Below are 20,642 nucleotides of genomic sequence, written 5' to 3' on the forward strand. Positions count from 1 at the left end.
TACTGGACGGTGGTTAGTAGATTTTCTTTATTTCCGAGATGGTGGTTAGTAGATTTGGTAGTTACTGGACGGTGGTTAGTAGATTTTCTTTATTTCCGAGATGGTGGTTAGTAGATTTGGTAGTTACTGCACGGTGGTTAGTAGATTGGTAGTTACTGGATGGTGGTTAGTAGATTTTCTTTATTTGCGAGATGGTGGTTAGTAGATTTGGTAGTTACTGGACGGTGGTTAGTAGATTTTCTTTATTTGCGAGATGGTGGCGCCACCGGTCGAAAAATAGTGGTATTCCTCGATTAAATGAGATTTTAACAGTGTTCTGGTCGTTTATTGTTATTATCAATAACAGTGGATTAATCTACGTACTTTCAGCTACAAATCGAGTGCTTTATCTAAACGAAAGCTGTCCGTATAACGGTGTAAGAGCTCTTCAAAGTGAACTAACCGGGGTACGCATGACGAGATACAGTGTCAACCGTTGCAACTAAAGTGCGAATTTAACAGTGTTCTGGTCGTTTATTGTTATTGCCACTGAGAGGAGATTAATCTACGTTCTTTCAGCTACAAGTGGAGTGCTTGGTCAAGACGAATCAGCCGTTATAGGGTACTAATCTACATTCTTTAAACTTCGAATGTAATGCATGACGAAGAAAAGTGTTGCCTGTTTAGTGGTTATGTAATTGCAACAGATTTCGATCGGATTTACACTGCTAAACGAGCATCAGTTTTCCTCGTCATTTTTATTACATTCGAAGTTTAAAGAACGCAGATTAGTACTCTCTGGCAGGTGGGAACCAGTAATTACAAGAACATTGTTAAAATCGCAATTGTTTGCAACGGTTGAAATTTTTTGATTAGCTGAAGCACTCAATTTGTAGCTGAAAGTACGTAGATTAATCCACTGTTATTGATAATAACAATTAACTACCAGAACACTGTTAAAATCGCAATTTAATCGCGGCTTACCACTATTTTTTCGACCGGTGGCGCCATCCGTGGCGAATCGCGGAAACTGCTAGCCATATAATTGGCTAGCAGTTTCAGCGATTCGCCACGGATGGCGCCGCCATTCAAAAAAATAGTTGTATTGCGCAATTAAATGCGATTTTAACAGTGTTCTGGTCGTTTATTGTTATTTTCAATGACAGGAGATTAATCTACGTTCTTTCAGCTTCAAATTGAATGTTTGATCGAGGCGTAACCTGTCCATATAACGTTGGAAGAGCTTTCAAAGTGAACTAACCGGGGTACGCATGACGAGATACAGTGTGAACCATTGCAAACAATTGCGATTTTAACAATGTTCTTGTGATTACTGGTTTCCAGCCGTTAGAGAATAGTAATCTACGTTCTTTAAACGGTGTATCTAATGCAAAACGAAGAAGAACCATGCCCGTTTACCGGTGTAAATGCGTTCGAAATCTATCGCAATTAGGGTTGCTGCCTCATAATGGGCTACGGTAATACAGGCATAACTAATTTTACTAATTCAGGGGTTCTGCACTATGGGGTCCATGCAATAAGTCCTGAGGGACAATTTGAGACTAATGACGTTCATTTTAAGTGCTTAATTACTGAGATATTTGCATTTTTCTATTACTTGAAATCTTCACTCACCTGTCGATATAATTTGGCTAGCAGTTTCAGCGAATTGCCACGGGTGGCGCCACCGGTCGAAAAAATAGTGGTACTCCACGATTTAATGCGATTTTAACAATGTTCTGGTCGTTTATTGTTATTTTCAATGTCATGGGATTAATCTACGTTCTTTAAGCTTGAAACTGAATGCTTGATCAAGACGTAACCTGTCCATATAACGTTGGAAGAGCTATTCAAAGTGAACTGACCGGTGTATGCATGACGAGATACAGTGTCAACCGTTGCAAATAAATTGCGATTTTAACAGTGTTCTGGTCGTTTATTGTTATTGCGACTGACAGCAAATTAATCTACGTTCTTTCAGCTACAAGTCGAGTGCTTGGTCAAAACAAATGCTGTCCATATAACGTCGTGAGACCTGTCCAAATATGAAGTAAACAAAGAGTGCTTGACGTGACCCAGTGACTTACGATGTTTCGGGGGCTCTATGGCCCCGCAATCTCACCACGCGGAGTCCCTCGCGCCTGCACAGGGGGTTCTGTGACCCCCCTGAGTCATAGATCTGGCCGGACGACTTTAACTTTTTATCGTTTCATTATACCCAATCAATTGGTGGTCGATTGGTGGTCATTGGTGGCGTAATTGGTAAATTTATTTCAAGTACTGAGACAAATGTCGAACCGAATATTAATTTGACATAAATTTTAGTAATTCCCGATACCAAGTGATATCGTGTATGTCAATTATAATTATACATGATATTAATTATAACTTTTAAACGTTCAACTATTGTTTCGTTGGAACTATGTTAACTTATTTTATTTATCTTTATTTAGATACTTAATTATGCATTTTATTTCGTCTCTACGCGGAATGCAGGTGTACTGGCTTCTCAGAGCGGAGCAACGATCATTTGACGTAAATGGCGCCACGGGTTCTTTTCATCATCGTACATATTATTTTGATATCATCGATTGTTTATTTTATTGAAAATTTAAACATTTAAACAGCATGTGCACGGGGACACACTGCTTTCAGTAAAATTAATAACTGATACTTGAATATTTCGATTAAATGTCGACTATGTTTATTATTCTTTGAGTTATCTTTACCTCTGTTACTGTTATTGTTACCGTCGACATTATATAATGTGCGTACATTGTTAATATGATTCTATTATTAATACTTCTGACAAAATTAAAAAATACTGTCATCGTTAAAAGTAAATTTTACTTCTTTGGAATGATGATATTTGAATAAAGTTTTATGTTGTTTTCAACACACACTATGACCTAAATATCCGATTTACATTCCAACAATACGATTTTATCTATAATCGAGGTTCATTGACAATAACATTATGTTCACGCTAAACATTTCCACATATTTGCTAATCCTTTATACATGTTTATTGAGATTCCGTTTCAAGGTCTCTGTTGCTCTGTAAGAAATACAATAGAGTTATCAAACAAAATATGTAAATGTAGGAACAGCAGACTATAATATTTACCCATTCACGAGCCATCATAAGAATCGTATTCTGAGATAGTTTCGGTCCTATAAGTGGATTCATCTGGGCCATGTAACAACATAACCAGCTACAAAAATGAAAAACACGTTAGGAATGTACAAATGAAAAGTATACAGAGACACCTTGTGCAACTTCAACTTTTGTTAACTTACAATAACCAGCATGTGAAAGCTGTCAAGATAAGTATAAGCTGAAGAATTCTAGAAAAAAAGATAGCCGTACTTAAACCATGAATGATAACGTTTTTATAAAACTAAGAACACTTCGTTACTTTAAATTCTTTCTTGTGTAGTGAAATAAGGTTCGAAGAACACCAATTTCAGTACAGTAGATTGAAAATGGATCAGACAACGTACCCACGATTAACTCCTTTTGGAACATAAATAGGTAACACCAATCCTATTACACCCCAGAATAAAGTAAAAAAGATCACTGCCAATATTGATGCTCCCATTTTGTTTTCTTTTAATCAAATTGTTCTTTTGGTGGTTTTGCAAACAGCCGAGCCCACCAAGCAGACAACTATATACACTAACTGACCACCCACCCAAATGTGAATCACGTGAAAGAGTTATCGATTCATTTCGATGAATCGCATGTGACGTACTAATTTCTCGAACTCGGGAGACACTATACTGTTTCTCGATAATCGAAAGTGAACAGAGAATTGGAATTTTAAAAGTCGTTTATTTACGGGTCTTAAAGTCTTAAGATTACTAACAGAACGTTAAAAAGTGAACTGTATTGGAGTTATATTGGGGGTGTGGGGGAAGGGGGAACCCTTAAGGCATTTTATTCAAACAATAGAAATTTTTAAGGTTACACTGAAACTTGAATTCCGGAAAGGTACGAATACTTTCCAGTAAAGTCTGTTTAATCTCCAAATAGTCTGTTTTGCGTTATTTCTGTACTGTAGTTCAATCTTTGAACGTCGTTACAATTTTTCGACACTTCTACGACCGATGGCCCATCTCCACCGCCAATCGACGAACACTGATCGATTTTACGAGTTGTTATTCCGGACTGGTTATCGAGAGATGCCATCAACGGTACCGTCATATTGTTGACTGACTTTTTACTCGATGTGTCCGCCGTGTCATTCTGCGGTTTATCGGTACAAGCTTTCGATGTATTCGAATTTAAAGTTGCGCATGAAGTTACAAACTTTTCTAGAATACCTAAAAATTTTTTATCGTATCGATAACTGATGCCACGTATTAACCCTCGACAGGCCGATTTAGGATCCGGTCGGACCACTGTTCATAAAGAATCGAATCATTATATACATGCTTTACCTGTTAAGTTGATACTTTCTTCAGAGAAACACATATCATCGCTACTACTAATATTGTCTCTACTAAAAAGGTGTTGTCTAATGTTAGACAGATTTCTGGTTTTTGATTTACAGTTTCTCAACGACTGATCAATGGAATCATCCCTACATGGCGTTTTATACATGACCGAACGTTCCGTTCGCATTTCACGTCCCTTCTTAATATAGGGTATTAAACACGATAGATTCAACTGCGTCCTACAAACGCTATTCGCCGACTGTATCGATAACGGTGCTTTGTAATTGCTCACTGAAAAATACCCGACAAAGTAAATAACAGTTATTATACAAGTTTACTAAGTTGTGTTTACCTGTGTATGGAGTCCTTATGTACGTCAAAGGTTTCTGCTGATGATCATAAGTCGATCCGTGAATTGTAGACAATAATCTGCCGCTTATATCTAGAAATGACGATTATTAGTCACTATTAAGAGAATGCTTAAAGCATAAATGTCGATATTACATAGTATTACATGTACCGTGAACATTATCACCTTGGCCTTTCCCACTTTTTCCGCAATTTGTATTTACCAACGATGTATTATTCATTATGGAAACTAAAGCAGGTCGCAATCTTTTCACAACGTTCAAAATTAGTTCACATCGTTTTATTACACGCAACTGTTGTGGTTCCGTGGCACTGTCCGTTAGAAGACTCTTTGAGGCGGCATCGGCTTCGAATATCGCTTAAAAGTAAACACGATGTTTCATTCAAAGTGGTAATTCAACAAACCTAATCTATAAACTCTTACCAGCTTTTAATTCCCTGGTCATCATTATCGTTTGCCGTTCAACTATGTCGTTTCCAATATCGTTTATGGTTTTACTAATCTGACGAGATAGTGACAAAGATCTAAGCACAACATTTTGTACTTGCGTTTGAGTGACTGGTTCTCTGTTATCAAGGCAATTGGACATTATCGAAATACGTTCCTGAAGATCATCTAAAACTACCTAAATAGTACGTGATATATGCCTTTTTTCAAATTCCGTTCGATGTTACCAATGTTGGGGAACACTGCATATTTATATTTATCGTGACATACCTCGCAATATGCTGCTGAATCCATAACCAGATTTAACGCATCTTGCAGCTTCATCACTTCTAATTGCCACTGACCGGTCAACAGTTTCACATTTGCTCGCATTTCTTTGCTTTCCGGATGCAGGTAGAATGTTGTAATCGAGGAAATCAGTTCTGTCTCCAATGATTCGAAACTCGCTAAACAATTTCGAATCTGATTGATTCCTAAAAAGGGACAAAATGTAGAAAAACGAGACATCCGACCCGCGTCTTGACTTACAGAAATTAACTTACGATTTCTATCGTTGCAAGACGCAATAGCGAAGAGTCCTATTTGCATCGACTTGTCTATAACCTGATCAAAATCTTCAACCGCGTCAGCCAAGTCGCTTTTGTATCGTTTTTTAGCAGTCAACGAATTGCCACAGATTGTAACAAGCTTCTTTAAAGCATTAAGAGGATCGCTAAGAACCTCCATTACAAGATTCAGTACCGATATGTTAATCTTGCGTTCCAATCGGTAAAGTGCATCGTTTAAACTATTCATAAACAAATTGTTCAATGCAGAGTCAGACGATTCGGACGTTAGCTGAAACTTTAAATTCTCATATTCCAATATGATGGAATGGCAGGTTCCAGTGATTGCTTTGAAGTTGCAAGGCTTGCACACTTGTGCGATTGCCATCGCGTGCGAGAACACATCTTCGATTTGGAGCCATAGCTCTCTGCATTCCTCTATTTGTTCCTCTTGAGATTTGTTCGGCATTTCTGCCAAAATATCCAAAGCCAAGTCCATTCTAAATACAAATAAGATAAAACAGAAAGTATATAAAAATAGAATTCACCAAAAAGGAATTTCTTACTTGTAAATGAAATGATTTTCTCTTTCCACTATCTCATGTTCTTGCAATGAATCCGGTGTATCTATTACCTCTATTACCATCTTCAAGCAAAAGCAGACTCTTTCACAGACATACTTCTTACAATTCTATAGAAATAAAGAGAGGAATGTATTATTACAATGTAGTTTGACATACTGTTTGAAATCTAGGTATCATAAACCAATCTATTACATAGATTACTGCATTTAGTTGATGCTGTTCTTGCACCAATTGAACTAACAATTTAAATGCTATGCATAATTGACAAGAATACAATAGAATCTTCTCAGAGAGCACACAAGACACCAAACTTCTCCTGTATATTTGTAATGGCCCAAGTAATTCCAAAATGGATGTTCCTAACTCCTAAACATTGTTAAAGTTTTTTAATACTTCTTAAAGAAGAATAAAATGATCTGTGTAAGTATGTTTTGTACCTTGATATTTTGAAAATGTTCTATTTCATTCGCTTGACCCATTTCATTAACATAATCCAAACAATCGGATAATCTTTGTCTCAATGGCAAACATTCTAGTTTTTCCAGACTTTCGAGTGCTAGTTTAAATTTGTCGAGTACAGTGGTCAGAAGTTGTTCTGTGATTTGTTTATTTGTATTTTCACCCTACAAGATACTGATGAATGTGAATGTACATATTGCATTGTTTTTAATTAGACGTACCGCTTCATTCTTATATTCAAGGGAGCAAAATTCTTCTACTATACTGACAATCCTTGATTCCATTTCTTCGTAATCAGTAATATCCTCTTTTGATAAAGCATCAAAGTTTTCTCCTAATACTTCTAATCGTTCAAACAGAGTGGATTCTGTTCGTGATGTATCATTCGTACATAAAGAGTTACATCTTATTAGATTTCTCAATTTATTTACCTAATAACAGGAAACGGAACAGATCTATTATTCTCTCTTTCTTATTATTCGTAGAAATTATTGCATTCGTATATGAAATTGTTCAAAAGTTATTACTTGTTCTTCCACGCATATTAATGTTTCTTTTATTTCTTTCGTTTTTATAGACATTTTTGCCGTTCCTTCTTTCGTATAATCAAGCAATTTGATTGAGTTCGCGGCGACTTGTGGTTGTTTATAAATAAAGTGAATACAGTAAACGATCGACTTTTAACTCTCCCTAACGATAGAAAACGGCATTTGTTTAGTTTTTGAAAGCGTTAGGGTTCTTACCGTGTTTACAGTTGCAGCCCTGTATGGTAACTGATGTCTTGTACAATCCTGTTACTATGGTGGAATTTCCTGTTAGGAAAGAGGGGATAGAGGAAAAAAGGACAATGAATAAAGAGTACAGTATTTCATGTCGGGTCCCTGACGCATGCTCCGGGGGTTCTATGACCCCAGTTTCTCACACACACAGGATCTCTGACGATTCTTCGGGGGCTCTATGACCCCACTTTCTCACACACAAGGGGTCTCAATTGCATATGTACATACATATTTCCACAGAGACGAGGTATAGGAGCAGGCATTTCATCCAATGTATTTTTGCGGCCCACTTTTCTGGGGTACGTCACCCTATTTATACATAAATATAAACTCTTCTTACGGAAAAGATCTTCCAAAAAGAAACCTTATTCGATCTGTCATCTCTAAACGACAAGGGAAATAATCACAGCAACACACCGAGAATTTATAAAGCGCAATGAAATTCTGTATTATACAACACGTGTGATAAAATAATACCAAGAGTTATACAAGTAAAAATAATAATAATAGTAATAATAATAAAATAATTATAACAAATATTTAAGCGAATTTTTTAATAGGGCATTGGCAAATAGGGTCTAGAGGTAAAAAATAAAAATACTTAAAATGACAGGAGAGCAAGGAGCCAGGACGAGTGGAGGGGGGACTGTGTCCTTTCAGTCGCGAGACTTTTTATCTCGTCGCATGCTGATCGACGCGGTTCTTTCAAATCGGGCCGATTTTACTTAAACGATTCTCGAATTTAGTCGAACGATCAATTCGGAACGGGGGATGGGAGGAGACGGGGGTGTGCTCGGGGCGGTCTTTGGAGAACTAGAAATGGGATTTTCCATGGGTTTTGGCCCCGAGCAGTACCATTCGCTTCGTCGTGGAATTTACATGGCCGCGTGTGATCGGCGTGTGTATGTGTGTGTGTCTCTTTCTCTAATCGCGTGGACGGCGGGCACTAATCGACGGATCAGAGATCGCCGTTCGAGACCGCGATTGGCGATGGCCCGGTGGTGTTGTTGTTCCCATTTGTCGACCATTTGTTCTTGTGCGGATCCACGCCGAAACCCTCGTCGTAGTTCCCCCGTGTGATGAACAGTTGCTTGAAGTGCGGGATGCAGTACAGTTTACCGTTGTTTAAGGTGAACGTGTCCATCCTACTCGGGAAAAAAAAAGAATCATGGGTGGATTAGAGGTCATACGGCACACTGTGGTGCAAAATCACGAAAGCGTGGCAAAAATTCGTTTCTTATGGAAAAAATTTATGCGGCAATATGGAAATGTATCATAGATTATATAATTCATAAAAGAAAATCGACATAAAAAATAACTACGGTATTTACTAAAGAATAGAACAATTTTTTTCTATTTTTCTTATTGTTTTTGAATAATAGAAAACAGATAAAAATTTGGACGCTAGTTCTGATATTTTTTTTGTAATTAAAAGTCTTCCGAGTCCCACCAAATGTTTTTTCTATTAAAGTATGATTATGCTACATGAATGTCCGAAATAACTTATAAAACAATCAAACTGATACTAAAATAATGTAATGTATTGAAGAACTAATTTTCTTAAATCGTTCATCCCTTCCTTATTAATGTTTTCCACGTATACACTTTATTCTATATAATAAATCACAAAATATCACAATTTCTACTACAAAAACATTTTTGGAAGTTTTTCCACGTTTCGGGGATTTTGCACCACTGTGCGGCGCATTGAAAACGGTGGTGAATGACCCCCGTTTTTATCAACACGTTACCTCAACACGCAGTTGCACTGCAGACACCGGAAACACTGTTTGTGAAAGATTTTGTTATTCGTCTCCACCTTCTCGAGGGGGTACACTTTCTTTTCGCAGCTCTCGCAGACGTCCGTGCAGCTCGCCTGAATCTCCTGTATTCGTTTACGGGATTCAGAGAAAAATAAAAAATAAAAATAAACGATGAACCAAAAAAAAAAAAAAAGAACAAAAACGTACACGGGTGTGTGTGAATCGCGAGAGGATGAATGAAAGGGGGAGCGATGACTGCTGAATATATATATGACACGTTGTTAAAAGGATTGTTGGATCTCTGCAGGATAATACATTTTCTTTGGGTTTAGGATCACGATTTTTCAGGAGTTTTTACTTGAACAGCACCACTACTCTGCTTCCTTCGAACGTCTGACTATTCCAGTCCGAACACTTAACTCACGCATTCGCCATTGATTTCTCTCTGTGTATTATTTTTCTATTTTTTTTTTCTTTTTTTCGTCAGGATGTGCCCTTTTATTTATCGTTTGCAATACGATCGTAAGAAATCGTTACACGTGCAAGGTAAAAGGTAAAGAACAAGAGTATAAGTCGCTAAAAATTATACAATCCCAAGACGCAAACGAAGGTGTCTACGTTAAAATGTAAAATCATTCTCGGCAGAGCAGGCCGCGAAACCAAGCGATCGGGTCTTATTAAAACTAAATCTCCCCTCGCCGATATAAATATTCTCCTCCTCCTTTTCCCGGCAATCAACAACAAACAATAGCGTTCGCATTCGTTAAATAACAACGTTCCATTGCAAAAAATTATTGCACAGAAAAATTCCATCGATCAAGGACAAGCTCTCTCTCTCTCTCGCTCTCTTTCTCTCTCTCTCATAAGTTAGAATTAAGTTCCGTCGAGTCGAGTAGAGAATATATATAATATATAATCTATACCTTCCGATCTCTCTATATAATACTTAGGTTCTGTTCGTTCGTTTCGTTTTTGATTAAAAAAATCACTAATGCCTCTAAATCTTGCACCTCCCCGGGTCGATCGGTCGATTCAGAAAAGAGAAAGTGTACTTCCGTGTACCCTGAAACGCTACCTCGAATCGTCTTCAATTTGGACATTCGATACAATTGTCTTATGGATAGTCTTACGATTACTATACGTTACTCTATCCGTTTTATCGGGAATTTCAATTTCACCCTTCGAACTTCGACAGCTCGATGGAGAGAAAAAAAAAGACCACCGAACGGCCAAAGAACCAACGAGCCGTCAAGAATCGTTTCGAAACACCACCACGATCGAAATAAATTTCAGGGAGGGAATTTTCCTTTCTCCCGTTCTGGAAATCTTCTGATTGGTTCTATAAATGGTTCGATGGGGGTTCGATATACAACGTTGTTTTTCTATACCAATGATAAATATATAATTGTATTTGTATGTAATACGAATATGTTTAGTTGCGTACTGTGCGTCCCGCGTTTCCAATGAGTCAAAGGAATCGATACTCGCGCCCCCTACACCGCCGGGGTCGACGCCATCACGGTGGACACTTAAAGGACTAAGCTCCCTCGTATCGTCCATCCACTGAACATTATATAAAAATTATAAAAAGCCTATGATTCGACGCGTCTCATTCGCGCAGGATCTCGAGTGTCCCGATTTATTTCCTTTTTTAAAGGAAGGAACGAAGATATTTCCGAACTGTTTTCAATTCACTGGCTGGATTATACGACAGGGCAGCTCGAAAACACTGATTCTTCGGTTCTCCGTCGATCCCTTCGTTGCCTCCCCCCCTCCCGGAAACTCTTGACTCTTAGAGCTTTTTCACTGGTTGACGTGTAACGTCTGCACGAATTACTTTCACCGTTCCATCGTTACTTTTTCTCCGGCAAATATTAAATAGTTTCTTTGGTAGAAAAAGGTATCGAGCGTTTCCGGGTGAAAAAAAGGACTGTTACGATGTTTTTTCGCGCAACGAGGGGTCGAAAACGAGGTCTTCGTGGAGACTCTCGCAGTCGTATCTCCATTTCTCGATTCGTTTTTTCGCTCCCATTTTGCTCCCTCTTGTTACCCCGACTTTTTTATACCAGCAGACGTCCATCCTCAGTGTTCTAATGTCCTACCAAGCGGTAAAAAGACTCGAAACTCTGTAAAGCGTTCGAAAAAGCTCGTAGATCCTAAGCAGGGCTTGAAAACTGTTATGATATCGATTTAAGTTCTTGAAACGGTTATGAAGAACCTTTATATCAGTTCATATCAGTTCTATAACCGTTATTTTTTAGGCTTTATATACGCTCCAGAACGGTTATAGAACCTATTCTCGTAACGATTGTACAGGATTCTACGGTGAACGAAACCACAACATATTACAGCTATAGGTTACTATGTGTAAGCAAAATTTTTTAAACATTATTACGAATATGTAAGTAAATATAATATGCACACATTTGTACATGTACAATTAGTTTGTTATATGAAAAGTGTTTGTTAACACTGGAACTACCAGTGTTAAATGTATACTGACTTAAATTGTATAATAATTAGTATGTTTAGTACATAGTACAGTATAGGGTAATATAGTGTTAAAATATATAATAAATTAAAGATCGACCTGAACACTCACGAAAGCATCTAAATACTTTCAACAATTAATGTAAAATAACGAATCTGAATTACGTCATATTAACTTAATAAAATTTTACTATACTGACTTCGCAAAAAATATGCTTAAATTTCTGTTGTAATGATAATCGGTTCTATGCCCGTTTGGAACTTATACAGAAGCTAAAGAATCACTGCCACTAATAATTAATAATATAATGCAATAATAATTGCTTATAGAACTGATATGGGAGCTGATATAAGAACCATAACCGAAACTCAGTCTGAACCAGTCTATCTTCACCCAAGTGAAACCAGTCAGACATTTAGGTTTTGTCATAACAATTATTCAGAATAAAGGCTCTTCACGACTGTGTGAATCGGAACCTTTATTATAACAATTCGAAACGTTTCAAGCCTCGATCCTAAGTAACTCTGGCACGAACCCTGGAGTACAGGGGGTCTACGATGAAATTCTCCGGAGAAAGCATCTCTCTCCTCGTAATTCGCTTGGCACCCCAACGTAAAACGATATCGTTGCTCGAGGAACGGTATTCATGGCGACGCGAACGGACGTCAGGTGAGAACATTTGCTTATTGATCGAACGACTTTGGCACCGTTTCTCTAGACAATTTAATTCGCCTTCTCGGTTTACATTGGTTCGAGAGATTATTCTGTTCTAAAGGAATTGATAAATTCTTGTACGGCGAAATCCCCGAATTTGGCACTCGAAACGAAGACAAAAAGCCGTTCCCGTCGCCAAGAGCTTCCGTCCCTCTGACCCTTCTCACGTGAATTCTTCTCCTATACATGCCCTCCCCCCTAACCCCCCGAAGAAACACATTATAAATATTTTTCTTGGGCGCGAAAGACTGCGTACTTTCGAAAAATCCGCACACCACATTCGCAGCCGACTTTCTTTCGTGACAACGCGGACACGTCGAGCTAGTCTCCTCTGTTTCGTGATCGCTGTGAAATTTAGGCACCGTCGAGCTCGAGCACAGCGAAAGGTTGGTTCAATTCCATCGTGTCGGCTAGGAGAACTAAATACAGAGTGCAGTACAGGGTTTAGAGAGAGACGCTCGACGTGTCCTGGGTCGTTGGCCCGTGATACACGATATAATACACAATCCTCTACGATCTAGATTCACCAACAGAACAACGCATGTCAGAAAAAGACTTCTAGAAAAGAAAAAAAGAAGAAAATGAAATTGAAAGAAACTGTAAAAACCGCACAGTGATCCGGACAACGAGGCGTCGAGTGTCTGTATGTGTGTGTCTCTGTGTTTGTTGGCGCGTTTCCTCTCTCGAAGCGCTTCGATTCCAACGGAATACATATTTCGTATCCTCTTTCTCTCTCATTCGTCGTGTGCGTGTGCGTCGTCGTAGTCTTCGTCGTTGTCGTCGTAGTTCCTCTCCGACTGCTCGATCTTTCCGCTCTCAGGGGGCCTTCTTTATACGTCCGCCATATTGTGTTGGCCCACGGATCCCCTCTCTCGACATCGCTGTGTCCTCCTTTTACTGTTCACGATCAACAAGAGAATATCATCATGGATCGTGCGGTCCTCATCGCGCGGCTCCGTGGGAAAGCTGGCCAGAGAACAACTGCAGGCTCAACGCGCAACTCTCAAGACCAAAAAATGCGAGATAGGCCAATCGTCACACACGGGGAACACGCAAAATTAATCGAGTCATGCTGTTGTAAATTCGAGCGGGATTTTTATGCGATTATTGTTCACGTAAAGGAGGAAAGTACAGTAAAGCCTCGATAAATGTTCGAAGGTTCCTTGGCATTGAATATTAAATATTTCATACATTAATGGCTATATGCGACTGAAACAAATATCATTGGCTTCGGAATTCCAAGCTTTATTACTGTGTTGAACCTTATTAAAAAGTCAGCGGTATATTTAGGGACCTTCCCTTGTCAGTGTCGAGGAACCTTCGAACACTCATCCAGGATTTATTATAACTCCCCCACCCTCCCTTTTCGCTACTCGGCCGTTTTTCCCTTATCGCAGTTGCGAGGTCCACTTAGGGATCCTATAATAAGGGATCGGATAATGAGGCCGAAAATTCCCATTGGTTGGCCGCCAAAAACTACTAAAACATTCAGTAGTAGACATTTCATACAATGTATTTTTGCGGCCCACTTTTCTGAGGTTACGTTACCCCATTTCCATTTTAGTGTCACTACCCACAGTAGATCTACCGTTCTCATAACGTAAAGGTCACTAAAACCACAAGTCACTAATCCCCCATAAGATGAAAGGTTTATTCTTATACCTCGTCGGTGATAAAACTTTCCAATTGCGGATAACCGTATTTAAAGTGACTAATCCAGCCAAGTGAACAAAGTTCAGTTTTAATGATCCGCCCTGCAAGAATGAGTTTCCGCCTACCCTCCGAATGGCGGTAATGGCGGCGGTTTGTCCGATCCCTTATTATAGGATCCCTGGGTCCAGTATTTCTCTCTAGTGTCCTACTTCGTGGAACACATAGATGGTAACAGAGGCTACCAGACAAATCGAAACTAAAACTCGCGGGCTGGAGGGTGGTCGTGCCCGCCTCGAACATTCCCGCGGAAATCATAAATATTTGCGTGCAGAACGGGGTCCATACAACACAACGATGGAACAGAGGCGAGTTACACGAAAAACAGAAACAAGTCAAACGAATAGTCGAAACGGTCGTAACTAAATACACAGGTGCAAAACTCGAACGCAAAAAAAAAATGAAAACGACCTTTTGTTATCGCCTGGCTGTGACACTCAGAGACGATGAATCGTGCTTTTTAGAGATATACACACGCGTACACGCACACATAATATGCTTGGCTACGTAACCAGGCGTAAGAGAGTAAAAAGAAAAACAACAACGAACTCGTGTTTAATTTACAAGCGGAGAGAGGATGTAACAACGATTTTACGACACACACCATGCGGAAGAACGTTTCACACCAAAAAGAAAATGTATGAATGAAATTTTCGTGACAGAACAATGATTTGTGTGCAATTTTTGTCAATGAAAAAAAAAAAACAGAACTAGGTCCGAGATCCTAGATCTCGGTTAGCGAACGAGCATGATGGATGATGGGTAAACTAAACGAAGCTTACGACACCGTACTCACCACAAATCGATTGACCTTGACCTTTTGGGTCCGCGGAGATTCGGTCTGTTGCGAGCCGAGGGACTCGAAACGGGCCCTGAGACTGCTTGCGGACTCTATGCTCGATTGTTCTCCAGTGCCTTGAGCCATTTCCATTTCGGCGATGTGCTGGTTGCTCGACGTTACCGACTTCCCGTCCGTCTCCTCCCAGTGCTCGAATTTCGCGCACAGGGTCTTCGCGCGCGCTGCGTTCTGCGCTTGCTTCAGGAACTCGTCCTCCACCTGGAATATATTACCGTTAATATCTGAACAGTTGAGCCGTCTTTGGAACTCTCGGACATGGTAACAGGTGTTATCGACAGGTGTTACCGATTTCTCCTCTTTCTAACCAGAACGGAATTCGTTATTGTAAAAGCTCGTGCATGGTAGCGATTAAAAGAAAGTGTATATTCTCGTATTGTCAGTGACTCGAATAGTTTATAGATTGTGACGACGAACGCGGTAATTAACGGTAAGACGAAATTTCAATTAAATCCACCGGGCTCGGAGTTAACTGTAAAATGTATATGGGCTATTTCACGCCAACTCGTTCACTTTCGGGCAGCGTATCTTCCGATTTTAATGAAACTGTAATATGTTTTAGTTTATGTGAAATAACGATGTGGTTATGTCATCATTTAGCTGGCTTTGAAGTTATTAATAAGTTATAATATGAATGAACTGGCGTGAAATGGCCCATACAGTATATCCTCGATGAGTGTTCGAAAGATCCTCGGCACTGCAAATACAGAATTCCTTTAATTCCTGGGAAATTATTGACGATAAAGTAATTCTGGTGACTGTAGACGAAAAAAATTGTAAGGGGTTAATGAGGTTTAACATAGTGACACAGCTTGGAATCCCGAAGCCAATGATATTTCTTTCGCATATAGCCATTAATTTCTGAAATGTTTAATGTTCAGTGTCGTGGTGCCGCCGAACACTCATCGAGGATTTACTGTATCCGTGTTTCACATTGTTTCCTTTTCGTTGTTGTCTGAATATCATTAAAACAAACGATCGTCGTCACGGTGATGCAAAAGAAGCTCATCGAGGATCGCGCGAGCGTTAATCAACACGACAATTGAACGACCTAACCTAAACCCAAAGCACTTCCCAACCTCCATCTCATACATATTCAACTCGCGGTAATATCTACGGACGCAATCTCAGCCGCAGGGGGCTCCCTATGTTAATAAACTCCCGTCATCTATTTTTCGCGACGAGAACAATGAAGCCTCGATCGAACGTAAACGAACCTTATCCGAAGCTCGCACGTAGTTCGGATCCCTTTCCTCCCCGCTGTCCTCGCCTTCCGACTCCTCGCCCTCTTCCTCCTCGACCTCCTCGGAATCCGAGGCGGTCGGTTTCGCGTATTTATCTTCGGGAGGAGGTGTGAATCGTTTCAACGGCTTAGGACCATTCGGGACCTCCTTTTTGGTTGCGTTCTCTTCCATTTGCCTGAAGATCGACAACATTTTTCTGGCGGTGTCCGTGCGCACCACTTCGTCCACCCTATCCTCGGCTCTGACCACGTCTGGGTCACGGTAGATTTCACGCTCGGGGGAGTCCATCTGCTGAAACGAACCGGGAGGATCAGTATCGAGCAATATATTAGAGAATAAACAACATATACAACCCAGATAGCACATGACGCCTTGAAAACGGTTTAAAGACGTCACAAGGGAGGGCATGGAAGTGTCCCCCTCCGATTTTGATGAAACCTCGTATGTCTGTTAAGCAGTCAACAATAAGGAATACGTATTTTTTTGTATCGGCTGAGACGCGACTTCAAGGGGTGAAACCACTCTTCGAAAACCAGAGGAGATACATGAAAACTTCTAATGGACGAGGTTTGCGATTTTTATGTAGAATAATATGATGCTAACAAATTGTTTAAAATATAATTCGTTTATAACAAAAAAATTTCGGATCGGAACTTCGAGGGGTGGTTTCACCCCTTAAAGTCGCGTCTCAGCTGATAAAAAAAATACATATCCCTTATTTTTGACTGCTTAACAACACTGCAATACTTGTTTAAACAAAAATTTTTTTCGTTGATATGTGACTTTTGTAACAAGAATGCGGGGTTTCACTGATGTAAAATAGATCTCCACGTTTGTAGTTGAGAAATTCAAGTATTCCCTCCAAAAAGAAATAAAAATCAGGGTCTATGCATTAAAAGGTTAATAGGGGCAGAGTTTCAGCGGGTTTGTTAAGCGTGGAAAACATCAGGCAACGCAAGGAAATCAAGGATAAAAGGTGTTCCACGAATCACCGGCCGTCTGACTCAGCCCAGGGCTGTTTAGCGTCTACCTGAGCCAGGTAAACCGAGGACCGTCCGATGACAACGCAGAACCGCTTCTCCAACTGACGCGACGCGCGCACGAACCAACGAACGAAATCGTTTACGATATTACCTGGACGAGCTGGCGTCGCAACGGAAACATTACCGTCGTCGTTCTGTCCAGCATCGTTGCCGTACAGACTGGATGTGAATCAAGGTTTCACTTTGGTTCAAAAATGTATAGGTTCGCGTAGCCGTGGGAGAAAGCCAATTAGTTCGAGCTGCTTGTATAAATGTTTATTAATGAAGGTCTGTGCAAGATGTATATTGTTTGGAGTAAGATGGTATCCAGCGTTGCACGATTTAATCGTAATTTAAAGAGGAGATGATGACCAAGATTTAAAAAATTATTTTTCCCTATATCAATACAACCCAAATAACACATGACGCCTTGAAGACGCCTTAGATCTAAAATAGCCGTAAAATGGGCATCTTCAAGGCGTCGTGCGCTATCTGGGATGCTAATTACGCGTCAATTTGTAAATTCGTTAACATATCATGTAATAGTATGTGAGGAAAGCTCACAGGCACAGTTTATCCTCACTAAGTGAATACTAAAAAAAAAGATTTGACAAATTATCGATCGATGATGAAAACGAGTTACTTTTTATTGACAAAAATGAGGCACCATTTAAGAAATCGAGACACCTTTTGTATGGATCCTTCGCTCTCCTGGGTAGGAGTAACGGGGCGCACGCACCGAAAGGAAAAAGAAAGTTTTTTTTTTCTTCTCTCGTGCAATTCGCCGAAAGGAAAGCGTATGCATATGCATTTTTCGCCTCGAGTACGTATCGACAATGTTGTATACCGTTACACCGTAAATTCAAGATGCGAGAAAGCTGGTAATTTGCTGCTATGTTGATTACAGTTTTCCGATATTTCGAGCACCGGTAATTTGACTGTAGGTATTTCCGACAGATGGACGCTAGTTCGACACTGACCTCCTAGTTCCTCCACTGTTTTTTAACATTTACGTCACTGGTCGAAACGGAAATTTGATATCAGAAATCGGCAAATTTATTATCTAATTCTGCGTCCCTCTACTCACAGCACATCTTTCATAATTTTAAGAGTTCAATCGATAAATCTATCAGTACCCTCACCAAAAAGAGGCCCGTGTCGCGAAAGTTCACTAAAAGAAGACCAGCCGCGACACGATGAAGATCTCGTTTAAATAATTCTATCGTAAAGCACAATTTACTCACTCTTTCTTGTCTTCTCAGTATCCCTCGGTCACGAGACGGAGCACCATAAAAATTCACTCGGGTACGGTGAAAAAAAGAGAGAAAAAAATAAAACAGAAAAGAAAAGGAAACCGAACGGAGTCGAAATATACGCGTGCACGTCGTTGGCTTTTGTCTGTCTGGGGCCCGGCGAGGTCCGAACTGGCTGGCAGCGTGTTGCTATGCCGTTCACACGAGGAGGACGCACAGCTCTTACTGTTCCCCCTTTCGTGAGTTACTGGGAGGGCCCCAACACGACGATGGTGGTGCGGTGGCTCTGTCCCGCGCACTCGGTCTGCTCTCTTCACGAATGGAAGGATGTAGGAATACTAACGGTAAAAGTATGGCTGCTGACCACTCGAGGGGTTCAAGGACAGCGGTGGAATCAAGTGGCTGGCGACCACTTTGCGTCTGGGGACAAGAAGAGGGCTTGCGCGATCTTCCAGACTGCGGCCCTTCCCTCCGGCCCCCCTTCGTTTTCCCTAATTACCATTGGAACGTGAAATCGACTATACTTTTTCCACGGAAACGTTTAGCAACTTGTCGATACATATTTGTTAAAAATTATCGCTCCGCGATACGAGTGATTAGTAAATGACTCACGAAGCAGGATGAGTCATTATGGAGGATTGCACGAAATGGCTAAAGTACAGGGCGAGGCATTAAAGACAGGCTACTATTTATTTTACTTATTTTGGCTGTTACTGGTGATTGAAGAACATGTGCTGGACCATATTTGTATGGTATTGAGGAGCACATAGTTTGATGGGAATAGTTTTTTGTTTCATGCGACCTCTACGCCAATCAAGTAACTATTTACAGCGAATTATGTGCTCCTCGATACTATACAAATTTGGTCTGACATATTTTCTTTTGTCACCAGTAACCGTTTTAGGTGCCTCATCCTGTATATTCGACAGTATCGAATATTTTCATCGAATCGGTATCGTTCGTGGGTGAGGTTTCGCTAGGCAATCCGTGTATTTGATCTGCACTCGAAAATCCATGCGATTTAGTAGTCGAGTATCTATCAAGTAGGGAGAATAAGTCCTGTAGCTTTTATTAGCTATCAATCCATGCAATTTTAAGCTCCTAAATGTCTAAACTGTCAGAATTATTCCACACTGCAGTCTCTGTTACTAATTAGATCGTAATCATTGAAGAAATCACTCTGCACACGATAACTCAATCGAACCTTGACTTGACCGTCTCGCGGAGGGGTAATACGGAACTGCTTCCGTTGTTTCTCCGGTTCCTTGTAAGTCTCGAAAAATTTGAATTTGTTCGATATGTCCGAGGTCTCGACCTGAACCTCCTCGGCGGTGTCCGAGCTGCGCACCACGTCGTCCGATACTTGCCGTCCCATGAATGCCTTTTTCGTGCAAGTTTCAAACGATTAACCACCCCGATTTATCGAAACCTTTAAAATTCTCTTTTACTAATTCTTTACTGTGTATCACGTTGCTGTAACTTTTATTTTTACTTAATTTTTACGTATGCATAAATGGGTTTATACCCGTATAATAACTAAAGAAATAAATAAATAAAAACCACCCCCGTCAGACAACGTACAATCGATAGGTGGAAGGTAAATTCAATTTAAAGAGGATCTATGATCCATTGGGTAGAGAGTAAAAAAAAGTACGAAACTTACGTCTCGTGCACGTCGAGGTCCCTCTGCAGGTGTCTTCGGGTTCACTGGGGTCACAGGTCGTCCAGTCTTCGCCGCCGTGGCGTCCAGTTCCAGGAACAGCGATCTGGATTTCCATTCTCCGAGCGTATATCGAAATGATTAATGCTGTACGTCTGACGCGACCAGAAGACGCATAACCAAGTAAGATTCTATTTTTGGAAGCAATGTTTAGGTCCACTCGCCGCTTGGAATGTGTTCGTCCTATTCTGTACATTGTAGCAAATTCGCGAACTGGTGAATAATAGCGTTACAACGGTGATCCAAGCTGGCCAATTAGATCGTGA

The 20,642-nt window shown here is 40.1% G+C and overlaps 3 protein-coding genes across 3 annotated transcripts in view; all 3 read right to left on the reverse strand.

The window, feature by feature from the left end:
• Positions 1 to 2,844: 2,844 nt before the first annotated feature.
• Positions 2,845 to 3,663, reverse strand: LOC107189216 (V-type proton ATPase subunit e 2-like). Its single transcript, XM_015577700.1, has 4 exons — positions 3,484 to 3,663; positions 3,280 to 3,327; positions 3,107 to 3,194; positions 2,845 to 3,037 (listed from the first exon to the last, which is right to left on the reverse strand). The coding sequence occupies exons 1-4, from the start codon at positions 3,579 to 3,581 to the stop codon at positions 3,005 to 3,007; spliced, it is 267 nt and encodes an 88-aa protein (XP_015433186.1). The 5' UTR covers positions 3,582 to 3,663; the 3' UTR covers positions 2,845 to 3,004.
• A 131-nt stretch (positions 3,664 to 3,794) lies between these two features.
• LOC107189218 lies at positions 3,795 to 7,583 on the reverse strand. Its single transcript, XM_015577702.1, has 12 exons — positions 7,352 to 7,583; positions 7,046 to 7,255; positions 6,803 to 6,988; positions 6,558 to 6,731; positions 6,348 to 6,472; positions 5,779 to 6,281; positions 5,507 to 5,709; positions 5,213 to 5,414; positions 4,940 to 5,146; positions 4,772 to 4,861; positions 4,423 to 4,710; positions 3,795 to 4,305 (listed from the first exon to the last, which is right to left on the reverse strand). Exons 1-12 carry the CDS (start codon positions 7,403 to 7,405, stop codon positions 4,001 to 4,003), a joined length of 2,547 nt encoding a protein of 848 aa, XP_015433188.1. The 5' UTR covers positions 7,406 to 7,583; the 3' UTR covers positions 3,795 to 4,000.
• A 443-nt stretch (positions 7,584 to 8,026) lies between these two features.
• LOC107189151 overlaps positions 8,027 to 20,642 on the reverse strand; it is a 63,553-nt gene continuing 50,937 nt past the window's right edge. Inside the window, exons 14-19 of the mRNA XM_015577626.1 lie at positions 20,320 to 20,432; positions 19,861 to 20,037; positions 16,355 to 16,669; positions 15,078 to 15,338; positions 9,355 to 9,488; positions 8,027 to 8,748 (exon numbers count right to left, since the gene is read on the reverse strand). Coding sequence (XP_015433112.1) covers positions 8,562 to 8,748; positions 9,355 to 9,488; positions 15,078 to 15,338; positions 16,355 to 16,669; positions 19,861 to 20,037; positions 20,320 to 20,432 — 1,187 coding nt within the window. The 3' untranslated portion in view covers positions 8,027 to 8,561. The remainder of the gene's footprint in view (positions 8,749 to 9,354; positions 9,489 to 15,077; positions 15,339 to 16,354; positions 16,670 to 19,860; positions 20,038 to 20,319; positions 20,433 to 20,642) is intronic.

The sequence above is a fragment of the Dufourea novaeangliae genome, unplaced genomic scaffold, assembly GCF_001272555.1.
Source record: "Dufourea novaeangliae isolate 0120121106 unplaced genomic scaffold, ASM127255v1 scaffold146, whole genome shotgun sequence".
Taxonomy (NCBI): Eukaryota; Metazoa; Arthropoda; class Insecta; order Hymenoptera; family Halictidae; genus Dufourea; species Dufourea novaeangliae.

Excerpts from the sequence above, each read along its gene's own strand:
- LOC107189216 (XM_015577700.1), bottom strand. The coding sequence starts at position 3,581 with ATGGGAGCATCAATATTGGCAGTGATCTTTTTTACTTTATTCTGGGGT. Across the intron at positions 3,328-3,483 it reads CCAAAAGGAGTTAATCGTGG|AATTCTTCAGCTTATACTTA; the intron begins GTACGTTGTCTG and ends CTTTTTTTCTAG. Across the intron at positions 3,195-3,279 it reads GCTTTCACATGCTGGTTATT|CTGGTTATGTTGTTACATGG; the intron begins GTAAGTTAACAA and ends TCATTTTTGTAG.
- LOC107189218 (XM_015577702.1), bottom strand. The coding sequence starts at position 7,405 with ATGTCTATAAAAACGAAAGAAATAAAAGAAACATTAATATGCGTGGAA. Across the intron at positions 5,710-5,778 it reads GTCTTGCAACGATAGAAATC|GAATCAATCAGATTCGAAAT; the intron begins GTAAGTTAATTT and ends GTCCCTTTTTAG. Across the intron at positions 5,415-5,506 it reads ATTCAGCAGCATATTGCGAG|GTAGTTTTAGATGATCTTCA; the intron begins GTATGTCACGAT and ends CGTACTATTTAG.